The sequence below is a fragment of the Penaeus chinensis genome, chromosome 33 (genome assembly GCF_019202785.1).
Source record: "Penaeus chinensis breed Huanghai No. 1 chromosome 33, ASM1920278v2, whole genome shotgun sequence".
Classification (NCBI taxonomy): Eukaryota; Metazoa; Arthropoda; class Malacostraca; order Decapoda; family Penaeidae; genus Penaeus; species Penaeus chinensis.
In genome coordinates this window covers 12935878-12958377 of record NC_061851.1, presented here as the reverse complement: position 1 = coordinate 12958377, position 22500 = coordinate 12935878, and the positions used below count along the sequence as shown (strand labels likewise).

Genomic DNA, 22500 nt, shown 5'->3' with positions numbered 1-22500 from the left:
CGCAAGGCAGCCAACGAGACCAAGGAAATGACGCCTTTGCAGTTTCTCCACCGAGCGAAGCGGACTTGGTCTCACTGCTGTCTTGTTGCCCGTCTATGATTACGAGGAGGGGGAAATGGGGGGTATGGGTGGAAGGGGGAGGAGGAAATGGGGGGTATGGGTGGAAAGAGGAGGAGGGGAATGGGGGGTACGGGTGGAATAGGGGAAATGGGGGATGGGTGGAAAGAGGAGGGGGGAATGGGGGTACAGGTGGAATAGGGGAAATGGGGGGATGGGTGGAAAGAGGAGGGGGGAATGGGGGGTACGGGTGGAATAGGGGAAATGGGGGATGGGTGGAAAGAGGAGGTGGAAATGGGGCGGGATGGGTGGAAAGAGGAGGGGGAAATGAGGGGTACGGCTGGAAAAGGGAAAATGGAGGGTATGGGTGGAAGGGGGATTAGGAAATGGGGGGTATGGGTGGAAAGAGGATTGGGGAAAGGGGTGGTATGGGTGGGAGGGGGGAAATGGGGGTATGGGTGGAAGGGGAGGGGGAAAGGGGAAGGGGAAATAAGTGGAAGAGGGAAATGAAGGGTATGGGTGGAAGCAGGATGGGGGAGGCAGAGGAGAGAGGGAAAGGTAGGTAGTGAAATGAAAGGAGAGATAAGAGGGAGAAGAAAAGGAATACGGAGAAGGGCAAGAGAAAAAGAGAAAAAGTAGAAACATGTGAAAGAAAAGAAGGAAAGGGAGGGAGGAGACAAGGAAGGAAAGAAGAGAAAAGGGTTAAGTACGAAGAGAGATGGGGGGGGAGTAGGAGGGACAGAGGAAAGAGTAAGCGTTGCATGAGCTGAGGGAGAGAGAGCTGGAAGAGGGAGAAGAGGAAGTGGGGGAATGGGAGGCAGGAATAAAGAGGGAATAAGTTGGAGGAGACAAGGGGAAGGTGGAATGGAAGGAGGCGGAGAAAGGAGGAGATCGAGATAAAAAAGAAATAGGAGAAAACAGAAAGAGACGGGAAGAGGAAGGGAGAACGGAATAAAGGAGGGTATGGGAAAAGGGAGGGGAAAAAAGTGGTATGAAAATTATACACAATGAATAACACGAAGAGAAAAGTCCAACAGAAAGTGGATATACATTTGAACGAAGAGGGAGAAAAGTAATGTCCGATAACTAGATAGATAAACAAATGAGACAAACATAACTGCACGCAACCGCAAGAAAAATAGAGACAAGTAGAACTAGGCAAGACGCTGAAATAAGCCAACAGAGAAGAGAAAACAGAGAGAAAAAAAAAGATAAACAAGTTAAGGCCGAAGAAGGGCGGGGCTGGGCGGGGAAGCAGCAAAGACATTGGGCGTGGTCTCTCGCTACGTGTCCCTCCCCCTCTGCCACCCCAATCCCCTTCCTCCTTTCCTCTCCCCTCCACTTCCCCTACCCCCTTTCCTCTCCCCTTTCCCTCATTCCCCTCTCCCCCTTCCCCTTCTCTTTCCCTCTCCCCTCTCCTCTCCCCCGTCTCCCGCCTCCTTCCCTTCCCTGTTCCCTCTCTCCCCTTCCCCCTTCTCCCTCCCCCTTCCCGCGTGGTGAGCATTCCTAATTTGGGAAGTGGCAAGCAGTTTGTTGGATGTATGGCTTCTCTGCGGCTGTTATTCTGCCGCTTAAATTTTCTTTTCTAATATATATATATATATTTTTTTTTTTTTGCCGTTTTCTAACTTTCTCCGTCTACTTCTTCATCTTCTATTCTTTTTCTTTGTTATCCATATCCTCTGTCTTTTTCTTTTCCCATTCGCTTTTCACTTTCTTTCTTCTTCTTCTTCCTTTTTTTTCTGCCTTTTGTTTTTTTCCTTTCTTCGTCTTCTTCTTCTTCTTCTTCTTATTATTATTATTATTATTATTATTGCTCTACTCATTTATGCCTTCTTTCCTTTGAAATGATACGACAGAGAGCTGTTTAACCGTATTTTTAAATATTTTATGAACAGCATAAACTGATTTATCGTATATCGTATATATTTATTCGTATATAAGTACGCGCCTTCGTAATAAGTAACCTTCAAGATACTTCAAATTTGAAAACTTTTCAAAGGTCATCGAATCCTTAATTTTGTTTTCTTTATTTAGATATGCAGTTGTGTTTCATATATATCTGTTTGAAATATATTTCTGTGGTGATTTTTCAGAGCTTACACGCTTTCACTTACCTAGAAATACCATAGTTTATACAAAATTAAATATTACTGGTCACTTACATAGACGTACAATTAGAATATTTTTAGAGATGAACCTCTGTGATTTGATCAGAAAATCTTTAGTAATTCACGTAAACCCTGCGTTACCTAATCCACTAATCTTTTTTTAGGGATTCGTTTAGGGTTTCATGATTGCCGGTCTGGCCACGAGGGCTTGGCTAATTTACGGTGTTCCAGCTGCTCCTGAATTTAATGCATTCTACCTGATCGTTTGCCTAAAATATAGAGGGTTGTTATTCCTGTATGGCAGTGCTTTACCTGAGGGGAAGAGGGAGAGGAAGGGTGGGTGGGAGAGTGGAGGGAGGAAGGAGAGAATGGTGATAGAAGAGGGGACGAATGGAAGAGAGATGGGAAGAGGGAGGGAGAAGGAGGGGAATTTGACAGAGGGAAGGAGAGGGATGGGAGGTTGAGAGAATGAAGGAAGGGATGAGAGATAGAAAGAAGCCGAGAGAGCGAAAGAGCGTCTGGCTGACAGAAGAATTGAGAGAGAAAAAAAACTGACTCGGACAGAAACCAGAAAGAGACATGGAAAAGAATGGGACTTCAAAATCCTCCTCCCTTTCTCCCCGCCATGTATTCTTGATTTGTTGATGTTCCTTCAGCCCGAAAGTGGAGGTCAGGAGGCCCTTTCATCAGCTGTCGTGTCTTCCGGCAAATCGGGGATGGAAGATACACCAGCCTTTGTGACAGGAAATAAATCTTCCGTCGGGGAAATAGAGGACTGGTTTCGCATTTTCTGTCTCACGTGGAGGAGGGAAGAGAGAGAAGGAGGGCGGGGTGTCGGAGAGGGGGTGGAAGGGGGAGGGCGAGAACGAGGAAGCGAGATGAGGCGGTTGGGAGGGGGTGGGTGGAGAGGAAGAGGAAGAAAGGAGAAAAAAGAGGAGGAGGAAAAAAAAAGGAGAGAGCGGGTGGGAGAAAGAGAGAAGAGGAAGAGAAAGAGAGAGTAAGAGAGAAAATTACTGTGATCCACGCTCGTTTTATGCATGGGGAAGGGGAATTGTAATTTGAGTGTCCAAAACTTTTCTGGCCCAGCCTGTGTTGTTTATGAATAATCAATCCGTCGTTTTCTTCTTATTCATTCATATTACAAATAAATGAGTCGCTTCAGAATGACATTAAATTCACGTTGATGAAGAGCCTAAAGTTACGTGCTTTGGACACAACTTTTTTTGCGAAATGAGCCGCTTTTTAGAATTAAAGACTGTGAACACATCCATCGCCATCACCGTTGTAAGGGAGGAAGACTGAGAATGCAACATCGAAGCCCCGTATTCTCATTGGCTGATTGATGAAAATAAACAGCTCTTATTGGTTCTAGGAGACATAAAGGTCGCTTGATCTTGTCCAATTATAAGCAATGTTTTTAATGCGTCATGACAACCGAGCGTGGGATTGGGCCAAAGGCACGAAATGCCACAGAGCCACGCCCATCGGCTGCGGTCGAGGTCACGGCCTGGGTGATGGAAAGGAATTTGTTTCATTACTGAAGGGGGTTTAGTGGGAATCAAGCACAAGTACAGTGCATTATTGCTTGGGGTGTTTCGTACGTACGTCCATACGTGCACACACACACACACACACACACACACACACACACACACACACACACATTTATATAGGTAAGGGGCTCCTAATACTTGCATGCACACTTGTAATCACCGTCGCCAAGTGACGCATCACAAGTGTATAAGAGTTGCAATATTTTACAATTTCGCAGAAATTCCTCTAAAAAAGTATATAGCTTTTATGATCCGAAGCAAAGAAGTTGGGCAATCTAGCGTAACTTTCACACTAGCGTAAACTGTTCCCAGAATTAATAGATAAGCGTCAGATAAGAAGGGCTGCGCCATTTGAGGGAATTAACATGGATATGTCGCCGCCGGAAGCGGGAAAATATATCATATATTTATTCATGTATGTTCTCTATTTTTTCTGTCTTTCACTTCCTTTCCTTCCCTCGTTCCCTATCTGCCTTCATCCCCCTCACCCTCTTCCTCCCTCCCTTAACCCTTTCATCCTTGCTCCTCACAAACCTGTACTCTTTATTTCATCCTCTTTCACACTGCTTGTCGATTTCACTTTTCCTTTCGTACTCCGGTTATAATTAAGTACATTTGGCGACGTTGTGACAGAGACGCTGAAAAGGCGTAAGGTTTGTCAAGTACGCATTAGTGCGATCTACGTCATGAACTTGCAGCGTTATTTTTTTTTCTCTTTCTTTTTAGTATCAAACAGGATGAGAATTGCATGTCAGTTATGACGCATGCAATGTCTTCTTGACATGGACTTCTGCAACGTGTGTGTGTGTGTGTGCGTGTGCGTGTGCGTGTGTGTGTGTGTGTGCGTGTGCGTGTGTGTGCGTGTGCGTGTGTGTGTGTGTGTGTGCGCGTGTGTGTATAGAGAGAGAAAATGAGACACAGAGACAGGGACAGGAAAAGGAAGATAGAAAGAAAGAAAGAAAGACTGAAAGACCGAGAGAGAGAAGCAGCCGAATAGACAGAAATCAGTATAAGCAAAAGGGTGGTAAAAGGAACGCAGGTCTCGACGAAAACGGAGTTAAAATACACGAGTTCGCAAACAAGGCCAAACAAGCCAACCCAAGCTAAACCGCTTAACGAGGTCGTTTAAGATGAAGAGAAAGTGAGATCGTAGGAGATCTTGTGACTTGAAAGCAAAGAGCAGCAAGAGAGAGAGGGAGAGATTACAGAAAAACCGAGTGTGAAGGAAATGCCTGGCTAATTGCTACCCGTTGCCCGAGGGTGACACGAAGCCAGATCAGGTTGTTGACCCAGAAGGACCACCTTGAAGGTTTGAAGTTCATGGTGCTGGCTTTGTGGAACATTTTCGTTGTTTTATTGTTAATGATTACCTTTTGTTTTTTTTGGGGGGGAGTTCTTGAATTCTTGTTTATTTTTTCGATTTCGATCTTCATCTTTCCAGATATCTGATTCAGTTTGTGATGTTTCAGTTTTTCCCTTTGATAACTTTCCATATTCTTATACGATGAAAAATACGCACAGTTAGGGTGATCTTAGGATATTTTGTTTTTTCCTCACCTTGTTTTTATGGCGCTTTTATATATATATATATATATATATATATATATATATATACACACACACATATATAAACACGATAAGAGGAAATATAATACATGGTAATATGAGCAGTAATGATCGACTTCTTTACTAAGTAATTGACAAAAAACAGAATCATGATATTGTCGGTTATTTTTCATCCCTTTCTGTGGTAAATAGTCTCTGTGCTATATATGTGAGCCCGGGTGTTCCTCTTCCTTCTATTTTATTGTTTCAGGAAATATTAAGTAACTTTATTGCAATGTAAATAATTTTCTACCTCTTTAAAACACCGGCACGGTCATTGTCCTATCCAGGCACGACGAAATACAAGATTGGCTTACTATCACGCGTGGCCGTGGAATGTACTGCACCGTAGGGGGTTACGCACATATAAGGACGAGAAATAATTCATAGCACGGCACACTAACGAAACAGTTAGAGAGATACCGTTGATATTAATGTATTCTGAATGGCGAATGTCATTACTAATGTTGAAAGTAATATTCCCACGACCAGCGATAAATCTAATATAAAAAAAACATAGGGAAGTGTGTATATATATGTATATATATATATATATCCACATATAAATGTGTGTATGTGTGCATTTGTGTGCCTGCACGTGTCATTTTTTCCATTTCTTTGTTTGTCTTCCAGGGATAAGCCGCGCTTTGGCAAAATCAATGAATCTTGCAGCCCATTTCGGCGCATCTGGCACACGTTACGTGATCACCGCCGTTTTTCGTCAACAACACCAGCAGTCTCTTTCGCTCTGTCTCGAAACGGAAGATCCTCTTTATCGCAGTCATATCGGGTCTTACCCTTACAACACTGGTTTCGAGGATCCGTAAACAGGCAATAACGCTCATGATTCGTGTGTTGTGCTCATATACATTACAGCTGAGGCCGCGAGACGACACGCCGGCGTTGCGGTTGAGCAGATTCCTGTAATTCCAGCTCTGTGAAAGAGAATAATTCATTCAATATGAGATCGTATTGCATGCTCTTTACGCCTTCATTGATGGCATGTGTAAACTGGGGTCGGTAGGTTTACTGTAGTAAAGATTTAAATGCTTTTCAGTTTCAATGTCAAGGGAAAACTTATTTTTATGGAGTCAGATAAATCATTATGCAGAAAACAGGAGCACTGAATAGAAAATTGCGAGAAAAATAAAGTAAAGATGATTTATTGTTCTCTACACGTGCGCGCGCACATATATGTATATGTATATATATAGATATATGTTTATATATATGTTTGTGTTTATATATATGTATATATATGTAAATATGTATGTATATATATGTATATATATGTATATATATGTAAATATGTATGTATATATATGTATATATATGTATATATATGTAAATATGTATGTATATATATGTATATATATATATAAATGATATATGTGTGTGTGTGTGTGTGTGTGTGTGTGTGTGTGTGTGTGTGTGTGTGTGTGTGTGTGTCTGTCTGTCTGTCTATGACATATATATTATATATAATATATATGTCACAGACATATATGTATATTATATATATATATGTATATATATATATATATATATAATATATATATATATATATATATATGCTCACACATAAGCATAAACACGCACATTTATATGTATTATCTCTCGTTTGCTGATATGCACGACGCAGCACAATTATCTCAATTATATTTTCGGTTCGCTTTTGCATACAAGCATGCAAGCACCTCACGCACGGCCTCCCAAACAAACAACATCACTACCTCTATCATTGTAATCATAGTCATCACAGACAAAGCAATTATGGTGCTCGACGACATCAATTTTCACTGAAATGGTACTATCATTGCCTCATTCTCCTTCTGATAGTCGTATCCATAGAAAAGGTGCTTTTATTTTCAGTGTGTAAACGTGGCCTCGTCATGGAGCGTTTACATATTCCGCTTTCATTTCATGTAGTATTTCACTTTTAAATGTTTTATTTTGTTTCGCGTGCGACGTTTTGCGTTGACATTAACTTCCCTTTGTGCTTAGATATCCATTAAGGAAAAAAACATTTAATAACAAAATGGGAAATATTTTTTTTTTCTTTAAGCATATCGTTAATCTTTTGACATGACTAAGCCAAGTATTTTGATGGTCAAGGGCGATTATTATAACTAAACCTGTCGACGACGCCCCTGAATTAGTGATCGAAGGGCATCAACATTCCGCGCGGCGAAGAGCGTGGCGGGAAACTGTTTTAGGCTCGTGAGGCTTTATTGACCCCCGTCGAGGGTCGTTCGGTGACGTCACTTTTTGGTCCTGTTTACTGATGTCTTCGCTTGCAAGTATTGGCGTTTGAACTAAGTCTTTTTTGTTTATTTATTTTTATTTTTTTATTATTATTATTTTCAGTTAAAATGCGTTGTTGGTCTGATTGGGGGTTGTCTATTTGTAGATCAGACAGACGGACTTCGCGATGAGATATCGATATATGTTGTCATGGAAGGGTAGAAGCCTACGGTATCAGGCGTGTTGGCACTGGCCTTGGATGTGAATAGTTAAGCTCTTTGACGTGTGTGTATGCATGTGTGTACATGTTTTCACACGAGTGCATCACGTGTATCCATCACACAACCACAACACGCGTGGACGCACGCGCGCGCACGCACGCACGCACGCACGCACGCACGCACGCACACACACACACACACACACACACACACACACACACACACACACACACACACACACACACACACACCACACACACCACACACACACACACACACACACACACACACACACACACACACACACACACACACACACACACACACACACACACACACACACGCACGAGCACACAAATATTTACACATACGCACACACAACAGGAAAGCGATATCACACAACGCATATACCCTTAACTTAATGATACGAATCATATATTCATAACCTTGTCACAGATAATATGATACACGTTCGGAACCTCTTAACCCCCCCCCCCCCCCCCCCGCACACACACATACATAAACATACATACATACACGAACACATACTTCATGTTGGAGGGAGAGGGATACCTTGACGAGTCCTATTTGCAATTGATAATAACACTTTAAGTATTTAATAGCTATAATTAAAACGCTTGCAAAATTACCCGTATTAATTGCTGTTACATATGCATCAAGAGTTGCCTAAGTCATTAAGTCACGTAATCAGTAGTTTGATGCCTAAAAGAATTTCCAGCTAAAAATTCTAGTTTAAAGGGCTTAATTGTTATTTGGTATATTTTATTCATATATTAATTCTACAGTATATCATTATTGTCATTATTATTATTATTATTATTATTATTATTATTATTATTATTTTAAATTTGACATGTTCATTTGAATATTTGCTCAATTGTATTCCCTGTATGAACTGGAATTCTCTGTAAGATTTCATCTACCTATGAATTTTATACATAAAGGTCAAAGACGTTGTAAACATCGAAGAAGGAATCGGTTCATAAAGGATTGGAGTAAAAAGTGAAAACAAAATAGGTTTATTATATTAGTGTCATAAAAATGCTCTAGTTTAGAGTTCATTCAGGTGGTCTCGAAATATCTCGAATTAGCCAGATGTATTTTTTTTTTCTCTCTTTATTTCATATTCTTCCATTTTCCTTGTATTTAATTAGGTTTTTCCTTTTTGCTTTTCATACATTAGTTTCTTTCATGCCTTTTTCATCAAGGGAATACATAGTTACTAACAAAACAGCCGTTTTTATTATAGGTAACACATTTTGCGACAACGACTGCTGTTAGCGTGGGCAATACACCTTCACGACAGACGCGGCTGTATTTTCTAAAGGTGATGACTCGCGTACGGCAGGAAAGCCTCGTTAAACTTCTTTATAGATCACGCCACACCATCTGGAAGGCCTAAAGTAAACAGCCGTCATCGATTTTCTCTCTGTTTTTATTTCATTTTATTTCTTAAAGTTTTAGATAATTGCCAATGCGTCAACAGAGGGCTTTTTATGCTCTGTCTGTGATCGATTAATTGAAAGGATTAGAGAGGTCAAAATTTTGCTACATTCAACCCATATGATCTTCGCTGGTTTGGAAAGGTGTTTAATTGTGCGTTTGTCATCATCATTGTCATTTTCACCATCATAATTATCATGTTTGTAATCAAAAGCCATTTTTCTTCTAATCCCAAAGGGTTGACATTGATTAGCTCTTGTACACAGAGAATACTAATAACTTGTGTAAATACGAGTCAGTAACAATAATTTACTGATATAGACCCAATTAATAAAAAAAAACGCGGACTAATATAGGCCGTGAGTAAAGAAATGTGGCAAAGGACTAACCTATAGTACATCGATTCTGTTCATATATAAATAGCCGTTCCCAGGTTATCATAGCCACGTAGCCTGAATCGTCTCCTTATAGAATTTTACTTGTTGATGCTGAACTTTGTGGTGTATGAAAATGTCTCATCTCTCTCTTACTATTTTACTTTCCTCTTTCTCTCTCTTTATTTCTATTTCTCTATTTGTGGGCGGGCTGGCGCGCGCGTCCATGAATGTAAATGTGTGTGTGTATTAGTTTGATTATATGAGAGGTCTAAATTTTGTGGTCACTACCAAAAAAGAAAAGAAAACAATATAGAAGAAGACGAAGAAGAAGGGGAGGCCTTCGTACCCGAAAGTGATTTTAGCGAAACTGCGTCCCTTGAATTGGCCTTTTTGACACTAATGATAAACCTAACAGCTGCAGTAATAGTATAGATCGAGTATTTTTCCTTGGCTTTTCTTTTGGCCGTTTATGTCCCGGTTATTTATAGGCCTATGCACCGAGCAGCTGCGGAAAGTACGTTTAGAAGTTTTTTTTTACATGAAACTGATCATGATGATGATGATAATAATAATAATAATAATAATAATAATAATAATAATAATAATAAATATTAGTAGAACTATTATTATTTTCATTATTATTATTATTATTATTATTATTATTATTATCATTGTTATCATTATTATTAAAGATAATAATGGTGATGATAACAGCAATAATTGTAATAATAGTTAATGATAATGATAAAATTAATAATAATAAAATAATAATAATAAAATTAATAATAATAAAATAATAATAATAAAATTAATAATAAAAATACAATTAATAATAATAAAATAAAATAAAATAGTAATAAAATAATAATAATGAAATGAATAATAATAAAAGAATAATAATAAAATTAATAACAATAAAAAAAATAATAATGATAACACAAATAATAACGATGATAACGGTCGTCGCTTTGAAAATATTGGTAGCTACTTCCACAACATCCACTGACACGCGAACGTTCTGTGATTCTCAGTCTGTGTAAACATTTCAGATTGGTCCATTTAAGAAGAGATGAGGTTAGAAAAAAACTTGAGAGAGACTGATTTATGTTTCATTACATTTATCATTAAGATTAGCATTGTTTAGGGTAGTTGAGTCACATTTGGCTACTGGCTCGATTTCACTTTGGTTTCATTATTGGGATCATACCGTGTGTAAGGGTAACAAAATCTGTATGGTGCAGATTTGCCTCGTATAGGGGTTTGCCGGGAACTGTGTGATTATTTTATTTATTGGTTGAATACTAAAGTTTTTCCCCTTTAATAATATTAAAATCTGTAAAGTTAAAAAAAAAAATGTTACTTTTGTAATTATTGTATAACATATATGATATTGTTTACTTATTCACAGTTTCAAATCATTATGTATAAAAAACGCAGCTAAAGTTATATGAAATTATTTTCTAAACCACTAACATGATCAAAAGGAAAGCCAGTCAAAAACTCAATAACAAATGTTTAACCGCTGCAGGATTTTCTTGTTGACTGATCGTTATATTGAGTTTTGACTGCGAATTTAACCTGTGTGCGTATATAGCTGTGCAATTGTGTGTGGATGGCGGGGATGGATGGATGGATGTGTGGTTTTATCAATTCACTGTTTTAACAATTCAATGTATGTGTGATGGGTATGATTGATATGTTTGTCTGTATCTATGTTTATTGACTCCGTAACAGTCTCATGAACTATTAGAACTTAGCGTTGATTGTTCCACCCATAAAAATATGTAAGAAATTTCCCGAGTAATTTTTTTTATGGCGACTCCGTAGGCCCGGGCGTAAAAATCGTACCCGTCTGTTTAGGGTGTCACTGAATATCATCATTGGTTCCAGCATTATTTTCAGACCTATCATAATTGTTTCTCAAGGAATGCTGTAATCATTCGTAGTTTAGAGAATTATTTTCGTTTGTGTGTTTGTCTACCTGTTTGTTTATCTGACTGTATGTACGTATGTGTGCCTGTCTCTGTGTGTATGTTTATGTATGTGTAAATGTGGCTATGTGAGCGTATGACTATTTAATGCAGTGATATCAAATTCAAATACAGTACATCAGGATTCTGCTCTGCTGATCACTAGTTACGTTTTTATTGGGGTGTTAAATGGATAAGCAGTGAATTAGATAAGGTCGAATATTTATACATGATAGGTAAAATAACGACAGAAAGATGTTCAGTAGGGTACTGCAAACAATAGGGACCCAAGTCGCGATGAAGAATGTTTGAAGAACATTGCTCTTTGTATACTGTGTCCTCTTGATGATAAAAGACATCATAAACCGTAGCACAAACCTTTGCATCAGTTCTCTGACCGCCGCCCTCGTCCGCAGGTACATCATGGCCAACCGTCCCAGGACAGCCTCCACCAGGAACGAGGAGGAGATGATGGCGTCCGCCCGCAGGAAGCTGACGCAGACCACAGACCCCGTGGAGAAGCTGCGGCTCTTGTGCCTGAGTCGAGGAACCGCTGGGGTCATGGGGATGGGCAAGTGAGTGGCTCTTAGTTTTATTTACTTGTTTATTTACTGTTATTTTTAGAGGGGCATTTGTTGCTAGTATCGTTTACATTATAGTAATAGTCACTGGTGTTTTGATTATTGTATGGATGTATTGGAAAATAAGATTTTGCCGTCTCGTCTCTTTATGGCCTGATATTTGTTCTGTGCTCCTACAAGTGTTCAAAACCAAACATCTTTGTTGCAGAGTTTTCCGACGAATGGACGATGACGGATCCCACAGCCTCAATCTCGAGGAATTTTCCAAGGGCATAAGGGAGAGCGGGCTCAAGCTTTCCGAAGAGGACACCGAGAAACTCTTCAATGCTTTTGACAAGGACGGGGAAGGAACCGTCAACTATGATGAGTTCCTTGTATCCATCCGGGTAAGCTAAGTGTTAATGTGTCATTTTTTTTTTTTTTTTTAGGATTATAGGGTGGTTTTAGCACAGTATGTATATCACATCTGGTAGAGATGGTTGTTTTTACCAATTTGCTGAGATGAATACATTGAGACTGAATTATTCACTCGGAACAACTAAACCATTATGAGCTTCTACTACTTTATCCAATTAAGCACGTACATTCCCTTAGGAACTGTCTCACAAATCACCTTTCCTTGGCCTTTCTCAGCCCCCGATGAACGATACGCGGCGGAAGCTGGTCGACATGGCGTTCGATAAGCTGGACAAGACGGGTGACGGCATTGTCACCTTGGAGGACCTCAAGGGCGTGTACTCGGTAACCAAGCACCCGAAGTTCCAGTCGGGAGAGATGGACGAAGAGCAGATTCTCGCCACGATTCTCAAAAAGTTCGAGAATAATACGTCCGTTGATGGAAAGGTTCGGTTGTCAGATGTGTGGTGTTCAAAGTGTGAAATTATAATGTGATATATATATATATATATGTATATATATATGTGTATATATATGTATATATATATGTGTATATATATATACATATATATATTGTGAAGAATAAGTACCTTTGGGGCATATATATATTTTTTCTCTCTCTCTCTCTCTCTCTCTCTCTCTCTCTCTCTCTCTCTCTCTCTCTCTCTCTCTCTCTCTCTCTCTCTCTCTCTCTCTTTCTTTCTCTCTTTCTCTCTTTCTCTCTTTCAGGAACCAGTCAAACTAACCCTTTCCCTTTCTCTTTTCTCCTTTGCAGCTCACTAGGGAGGAATTCTATGACTACTACGCCGGCGTGAGTGCGTCCGTAGATCAAGACGCCTACTTCGACCTCATGATGCGCAATGCCTGGGGAATCAAATAAATCAGTAGTGCTAAGAGTAATGCAATTGCACCTGCAGATGTAATGCTGCTTGAAGTTTTGTTTACCTAATATTTTTGTTTAACGTTCTGAACCTAGTCTATTGATGATTTTTCTATGTCTAGTCTAATCAAGATTTCGTCTTTGATTCGTTTTGTTTGGAAGAGTGTATAATGATTGTAGAGATTGTCACAATTTTTGTGTTCTTTAGGGAAGTTCATATTGGTTTTCTTTCTGATTATTTGATTATACATTATCAATGAATATGTAAAGTTGCATATGTCTAGGTGTACTGATTCTAAAATAACTACAGATCTGAATATAGATTTTAGGAAATGATTAGGCTGTTTCCCTTTCTTCATAAGTTTTGTTAGATGCTTTAATACATAGATAAACAATGTCCTGAAAATACCGTTGTTACAAATATATATGAATATGGAAATCTTTGATTATTTTTTGTCACATTGTGATAATGATTAATGATGCTGCATTTTCTGTCAACCAATTGTTTACTTAAGAAAAAAAGTTATGTTTATTTTAACTTGTTTAGAAAATGCAGGTCATTTCCTTTCCCCTATATTATTACGAATAAGTCTTATTATTTGATAACATTTAATAAATATTCAGTAATAATGAAACGACACTTTTTCTTTTCTGGTGGATATTTTGCTATGGTATGCAGATGTAATCTAACCAGGTGCTACTCCATCCTGCCATAGTTAATGATTTCAATATTCACGCTTTTTTGTTGATGACTTATCCAATTAGTAAACTCTATTATGAAATAAATTTGAGGCATTTGTGACTAACACCTTCATAGGGTAAGCAACTTTAATGAATTTGTACAACTTATGCATGGAGAGTTAAGGACTTCTATGTATCCGTAATTGTGTATGTTTATATGTACGTCTATGTACGTGCAGATATATAGCCATATATATTGCCTATGCAGACGTGCATATGCATATGTTTCCAGTAAGAAGCATTTAACTATTTTATCAGTAATTTCTTGAATAACAACAATGAAATGTCAGTATAGATTTATTCATTATTGCATTTAGATTTTTTATCAGTATTTTCTTAAATGAAAAAAGCTAATAACATATGATTAGACATCAAATATTTGTATGTTCTTGATGTGATTATTTTTTAGCATACACGTATATGCTGATTGCCTTGTCTAGGAACGAATTGTTTTGTCCTTTTTATTGCTATAGAACGATATAATCATCATTAAAGGAGGTGGCTTCCATTTGCCTTTCAAATCATATGCATGCTTCCTATGTAGACTGTAATGGTTCAAGGTGTAGCCAAAGATCCCTTTGTTTTTTTTTTAACGAGTTTCGAGTACAGCAGGTCGTCTCCAGTTGATCCATTACTATCTCGTTTATGTAATGATCATTCATAAGCTCATGTGTTTGTTTGCATATTATCATCTAACATTGTACAGCTTTGATCAGGTTGCCATATGGAATTAATTATACATTGTCTTAACATGCAGTTATTCATTCCTCATGTGAAAGCTTTTACATCATATAAATACAGTTCCACTGGAAATGTATAGTCTACTAAAGATTTATTGCACAAATTGCCTATTAAAAACAATTGAAGGTAAATAAGGTCTTTTTATTTTTCATTTTGCCCTTGCCTTGTAATTTGTAATTGAAACCAAATGAAAATAACACCTATCAACATTTGGCGAGTAGCTTACAATACGTTCACCGTGCAAAGTAAAGATCTTGGCTTTACTGAAACTAGTACTAATTGCAATTACATAATTGAAGATGAATATCTTTGTCCTATGATATACAGGCAAAACATATATAAGCACCATTTCTTATATGACTTGCAAGTCAAGCAGATTGTTTTCTGCATCACTTAAATAACTGCTACGTGACCTTTCCTGTACACAAGCCTGTATACTATATACTACTAATTGTAATGTAATATGACTAGTGGTCGTAACTCAGCTTGTTAACTGCCCTAGTTTACGCATGTTTAATTGGCGTAATTCGACTGGATTACGGGCATGAATATGAATATGCCTCTCTGAGAAAGAGTGTTTACAGTTACTTAAAGACGGTAAAGAGTAAAGATGCAATATTGAAAAAAAAACATTCCCATCAAAGATCTGTTGTTGTCTAACCAAGAAAAGATGCATCAGTAGTCTAGTCAGTCTGTGGATAGACCTGGAACAAATTGCAACATGATTTCTTTTTATGGGAACGGGATCTCCCTATGCTGTTGACCTACGGAAAAAAATCCAGGAAAATCTATGAGGGGGACCCATTAAAAAAAAGAGCATGAAGAGAAACAATACATGTTTTCCTTCATAAAAAATCAGGATACTGGTATTACTAAAAATTAAATAAAAAACAAAGCTCATGTGAATGGTCAAACACAGCAGTTCGTTATATGAAAAGCAATTATAGTTCACTACACATATGGTACACTATTCTCTGCAACCTCTCTAACGTTTTAGTTCTATAGTTTTTGGTATTATAATTATTTAGTTAGTCTAGGTTTTCATCTTCCAATGGAGAAGAAGCATTGCTGCAACTAGACGCCCTGCACTCTCCACATCCTGCAGAACACACCAGTTCCAAAATTTTCTGCGCGAGCATCTTTGTGAATTGCAGTCAGTTTTCCACTATTCTAAGCAAAATTCTTGGGACAGCTGGCAGATCAGTTGTGTGAAGATCCATTCGACTCTCCATTTGGATCCACCAACATTCTTGTAGATCTAACCTTCCATGCTGGCCCATCCTTTCCTGAACATCGTCATAGACTCTCTCACTGTGGCAGTAGGCAGCTGCTGCGCTTGTACAGAAGATGTGCTTGTCTCCTCCTCGCGAAACTTGTCCAACCCTTCCATAGGCTAGCTTCCATATAAACATAAGAGGGGTTCCTCACCTGCCGAAACTATCTCCTTCTTTAGTCATTCCAGAAAACAAGCTTTCGAAGAGGAAATTTTTTGCCTATGCCAAACTGCATGTGTAAGCCAGAAAGTGTTCCTTATTGATGATGACAAGTGTGCTACTACTGAAGTTCACTTTGGGACCTACATAGCCATTAAACTTTGGTGATTTTTTTTTTTTTTTTACATAATCCACATACATGTTACAGATAGCATCAAAAATTGTGCCTCTTGGCCATGGTAGTCGATGCAGTAGTGATCCAACATCTAGCACATAATGCATCTCCTCGCCATGTGATGGACAAGGCATACCAGGCCCTTTTCCGCACATGTGTGAACTCTTCGTCAAGCTTAATGCATGCCTTGTCCATTGTGACCACCCTTTTTGCTTCCTTGAAGGAGTAATGGCTGAAATAATTACTTGCCATGGACTGGAGAACATTGCATTCCGCCTCTTATGCCTTATCTGCATTTACAGCACTGTCAGCAGCACCCCTGTGACGATATTTTGCTATGAAGCGTCTCGCTCAAAGGGATTTCCTTGTTGCAGATAGCAGAGGATACATTTCATATCCTTGCCATATCTTAGCTTTCGAGGTGGAGCATCTGTTGTAAGTAGATGTATGTTGACTTTGTATACAGCAGCAAAGTATGGCAACATTTCTTGAATTTATCGGATGAAGTATCCAGTTACCTGTTCGCTTGGTTTTGATGAACAAGTGCAGAATGTCAACCATCGCCATGAACTACAACCAGAATTTGGCGGTACGATTTGCTGTCAATTGTACTTTCTGTGCTACCAGGTTCTGTAGAATTATGTCCATATACACTTGTTGAACAGATGCGTCACCAGCAACCAGTCTGTCATACAGTCTGACATTTCTTCATCATGCTTCATATTAACAGCCGAGATGGTGGGATGAGACTGTGTAACATCTTCATCTTGCATTATTTTATCTGCTTCATCTGGAGTCTGTTCTAAATTAGATGTATCATCAAGTTCTTGGTGTTGTATTGAATGTCTTTGTGGTACTAAAGTATGCAGGGCAGAGCCCTGACTGCTTTTCCCATGGCTTTTCCACAGAACGTGTGAGAAACTGCGTTGGAAACATTGGAACCATGTGCGGCTGCAGCTCATATTTCAAATTTCTTAACTTCTGTGTAAGATATACAGAAGCCATGCTAATAAGGGAATCAATAAGAAACTTGTATCCTATGTGATGGTGCATATGAAATGCATGGCCAGCCTATAGGAAAGCCAGGAGAACTCTTGGTATGGCAACTTGCATTTTAGGCTGGCCAAAATGCATCATTGCTCATCATTGGTCATCATTGTTTTCACTGAAAATCTGCCTGAGAAATAGTTTTAACCCATTCGCAACGGGCATGTCGCGTGTCCGTGCCATACCCACTGTGAGTTTACTTGCTTTATTGTTTTAAAACTTCGATGGCTACACTTGTACTAAATCACCAATGAGCCATTTACGAGTACTGCCTGCCTCGCACGTTTACCCTTTTCTTTAATCTACGATAATATTTTACGTTATCTTATTTTCTTATTACTAATACTTATAACATCACAGTAATTATAATGTTTATAATAAAAATACAATTTCCCGCCAATTCAAGGAAAGGTGAAATCAGGTAAGGCAGAGCCATCTATGTGTAGAGACATTTCACAAAAAAATATAAAAAATTAGTACTGCATTTTTCTATTTTTTATAAATTTTCCCCGGCGGCAATGGGTTAAGGATATGGACGCAAATGTCCTGTGCTCCAAGTCTGAGATATCAGTAGGTCCAGGATATTTTTTAGGGCTAGTGAACACAGACCTGATGTTATTTCTGATGAGCCGAGATGCAGTCTGTATAAATCTCATCTACTATGCCTCAAGATCATTTTCTTTTGGTGATTCATAGAACTCATGCAATATATCTACAGCTGTGTTTCAGAATGTTGCCACATCAGGTTTTCCATTAAAATTTGTAATGAGATCATTGCTGAAGTGCTATATGGGTCTTCACAGTGCTCACTCATCTTTAGGACAAGATCACCAATAGTCACCTGTATGTTTTGCAAAATACATGGGTTTAGTAATCTAAGAGATATGAAGACTGAATTAATCCAATAAAAATTATAATAAGCATATAATAACAAACTTAATAAATCCATAGAAAATACCAACAAAATATTTATAAAAACAGTCTTGTAGAAAAGCAACTACCCTAATGAATACATATTCTTTTAAGCTGACTTTTGGTCGACCTCTTACAAGCTCAGCGTTGGTGTCAGTGATAGACTGATACTACAAACGAATATGTTACCCTATGGACTACCTGTCCTGGTGATGTTTTCATGTCATATCCCCGCTGTTCACTTACTCTGACCCCGAGAATTCCCTTTTCTCGAGGTGCCACAACTTTTTCCCATTCGCCAAAGATTCCTGGCATAAGGTGCAAAGGTCCATGATTAATGCCGTGGTCTGTTTACAGCAGAATCCAGACGCCATTTAAACTCTATTCATTTGACAAATTTCAATCGTAAGTTTAAAACTGTTCCTCCAGCTAGATCTTCCTTGACTTTTTTTTCTGGAATACTATGATATGTTCAGATAATAGATAATACAGATAATCTGCTGTAATTTCTTCTAGGTCCAGCCGTTTTGGGCCGTAGAATGACTGCGAAGAATGAATAACAGTAACAGCATGTGTTTGATAATACATGTTCGTTGAGTACTACTCTTTTTGGATCCCATCACGAGTGGCAGAGATTCGAGCCTATGACAGGGCAATAGTTATACATTTGATAATCCGTTGCATAAAAAAAAAAAACAGGAATGCTCGTCAGCACATTCCTTTGTCCATCCTCAAAAAGGGCTACTCCTGAAATGAGAACGATTCAAGGACACAAATAGTGCTACTGTGGACATTTTAGAATAAGATAATAACAGACATGTTTATATATATATATATATATATATATATATATATATATGTATATATATATATATACATATGTGTGTATATGTATATATACATTTATATATACACATGTATCTATTTGTGTGTATATATATATATATATATATATACACACACACACACACACACACACTCACATACACACACGCACACGCACGCACGCAAGCACGCAAACGCACCCACCCACACACACACACACACACACACACACACACACACACACATATATATATATATATATAAATATATATATAAATATATATATAAATAAGTATATATATATATATATATATATATATATATATACATACTCACACATACGTTTACGTGTTTTTTTATGTGTAAAAAATAATAATAAATAAGAAAGTAAAAAAATCTATAAAAAAAATATATATACACATCATACGACACACACTTACGTGTGTGTGTGTCAGTGTGTGTGTATGTACGTGCATATGTGTGCGTGCGTGCGTGTTCGTATGTGTGTGTGTTTGCGTGCTTGCGTGCGTGCGTGTGCGTGTGTGTATGTGAATGTGTAAGTGCGTGCGCGTGTGTGTGTGTGTGTGTGTGTGTGTGTGTGTGTGTGTGTGTGTGTGTGTGTGTGTGTGTGTGTGTGTGTGTGTGTGTGTGTGTGTGTGTGTGTGTGTGTGTGTGTGTGTGTGTGTGTCTGTGTGTCTGTGTGTGTGAATGTGTGTGAGTGCGCGAATGTGTGTGTATGTGTATGTGAATGTGTATGTGTATGTGAGTGTGGGTGTAAAAATATCAGGGAAGTATTTGTGTGTGTGCAGGTGTGTAAAAAACATCAGGGGGGTATGTGTGTTTGTTTGTTTGTTTACGGTTCTGTTTGTTTGAATGTGTGTATGTGTGTTTTTGCATGAATATGTGTGTTTGTGTGTGTGTGTGTGCGTACGTGTGAATGATTGAGTGTGGGTGTAAAAACATCAGGAAGGTACTTGTGCGTGTGTTTATATGTGTGTAAATATATATATATATATATATATATATATGTGTGTGTGTGTGTGTGTGTGTGTGTGTGTGTGTGTGTGTGTGTGTGTGTGTGTGTGTGTGTGTGTGTGTGTGTGTGTGTGTGTGTGTGTGTGTGTGTGTGTGTAAACATCGGAAAAGTATGTTGTGTTTGCATGTGTGTATGTATAAACACTTCTGGAAAATATATTTACACGCTTCAATTCTCGCTTGGTTCAATCGTTAAAAAATATATATGTATGTAGCTTGTATGTATCAAAAATAGGAAATATTCACTTGACATCAATATCCAACATTTTCCTTTCATATATCAGTGCTATTGAACTTTTATGATATAATCGATGTTTAACGAAAAGTAGTGTGGTGAGCCTAACGGGAGTCCCGCATGTATGGATGCACCCTGGAGAACATCTGGGAGGACGGTTCACCAGGCCAGAACACTGAGTTAACAATGCACGGATGCATTTTTTGTCCCTTTTCCAGCAAAAAGAAAGGCCTGATACAGGTTTGGCTTGGTCTCCTTGATTAAGCCAGGGATAAGCTATTACTGCCTCATCAGGTCATATAGGTAGGTTTCACAACTGCCTTCAGCATGAGGTAGTAGTTGTGTATACCCTTTCCTTACCCTCATGGTTGCTTGGCAGGCATGCTTTCAACTCTCCATTTCCCCTAATGGGATCACAATAGGGTAAGTGTTCTTGAAAACACAACAGACAGGCCTGCTGTTGATCATTGTTCCCAAACATCAAATCACCTGAATTTCCTCGAAGATACAAGAGCTCACAGATTGATGGAAAATATGCATCAGGTTATCTTTACACACTCACCCATTTTTTGATAAACGATTGGAGAATATAAAAACAGGAAAGAAACGTGAGCTTGAATACAAACAATTGATTTTTGTTTTGATAAAAGTAAACTAAAAGTCTTTCTCTTTTGTGACTACCATTTTGTTCCCGGTATTTATCATATATTCACAAATATATTTTGGCTTAAATCTTTAAACTTACACGGAATAAACGCACATGTGGTAATTTTCAAAGGGTCAAAAACTACGTTGTTTTTCACTCCACTGAAATACATATCTGCCAATTACTTATTCTTAATACAAAATCATCTATCTGTCTGTGTCTATGTACATGAAATATACATTGTTTATCTCAATCAATATGTATGTCTAACCATTAAGCTATATATCTAGCCGGTCATATATCTGCCTAAATTTGTAAAATATAAATAAATCCAACTAAAAGAACAAATTCTTAATAATACATTAAGTCTTGACATATTTCCATTTCACTGCATTATCTCAGCAAATAATACATTAGTCTATCTTGCCAACTCCGTACTATTACCGTTTTCTGACGCAAGCGACCATTTTCTATTTCAGATCTTTAGAGTAAACGAATATAAACAACAAATATGATGTTATATTGATCATGTTCAATGCCAAGGGCAAGTATGTGAAAAGATAAGCAAAGAGGAAAATACGTTAAAATTAGCATATAAAATTGGTATATGTCTTCCCAGGGATATTCTTTGGTCAATAACCTGTGACTTTGGCCAAAAGAATCCCTGGTAAAAGTTTCCTACTTGACAACTATTGGTGATATGGGAAGGTCGTATTTACTTACTCCTTTTAATAATTGAAAAAATAACTGATTATATAGTGTGCAACTATGTTTTCTTTTCTTTTTTGCAGCAAAACCATGGATCAAAATCGATCTCGGAAAGAGGAACGCGATTTCCTTCTGATGCAATAACGAATAGTTGAGTCAGAGCGGCCAAGGTCACGTGCCTTGGAAAGTGTGTTGGGCACTAGTAGTTAGCCGCCATATAGTTTTTGCATTTCGGTAGAGGTAACGAACTTCCATTCACATATCATCCGTGTATTCTGGATTTTCCCGACTGCACAACAGACTTTTCCCTAATTCATCCGGGTCTTGTGAATAAGGTTTTATTAATTATAATTCTTAGTATAGGTAAATGGAAGGTGTCTTTTTAGATTATTAACTGTTTAAATATTCATAGGTTTACCAAAGGGAACAAATGTTAGACGATATCATCGCAGGGCATGCAAATAATATCAATTCCGGGATACATGAATAGGAAACTTCTCAAAGACATCGCACTATGCGGTATATGAACACACGCACACACAC

The 22500-nt window shown here is 38.2% G+C and overlaps 1 protein-coding gene across 5 annotated transcripts in view; it reads left to right on the top strand.

Moving 5' to 3' along the window:
* The window catches only part of LOC125043013 (calcyphosin-like protein), a 45779-nt gene extending 30707 nt beyond the window's left edge, over positions 1-15072 (top strand). Inside the window, exons 1-5 of one of the 5 annotated variants that reach the window (XM_047638951.1) lie at positions 9028-9139; positions 12019-12177; positions 12392-12569; positions 12817-13026; positions 13355-15072. In XM_047638951.1, coding sequence (XP_047494907.1) covers positions 12026-12177; positions 12392-12569; positions 12817-13026; positions 13355-13459 — 645 coding nt within the window. In that variant the 5' untranslated portion in view covers positions 9028-9139; positions 12019-12025 and the 3' untranslated portion in view covers positions 13460-15072. Of the gene's footprint in view, positions 1-9027; positions 9216-9270; positions 9399-10582; positions 10707-12018; positions 12178-12391; positions 12570-12816; positions 13027-13354 lie in introns of those variants that run through there. The other 4 variants (XM_047638950.1, XM_047638946.1, XM_047638947.1 and 1 more) reach the window with 4 other exon arrangements.
* The last annotated feature ends 7428 nt before the right edge of the window (positions 15073-22500 follow it).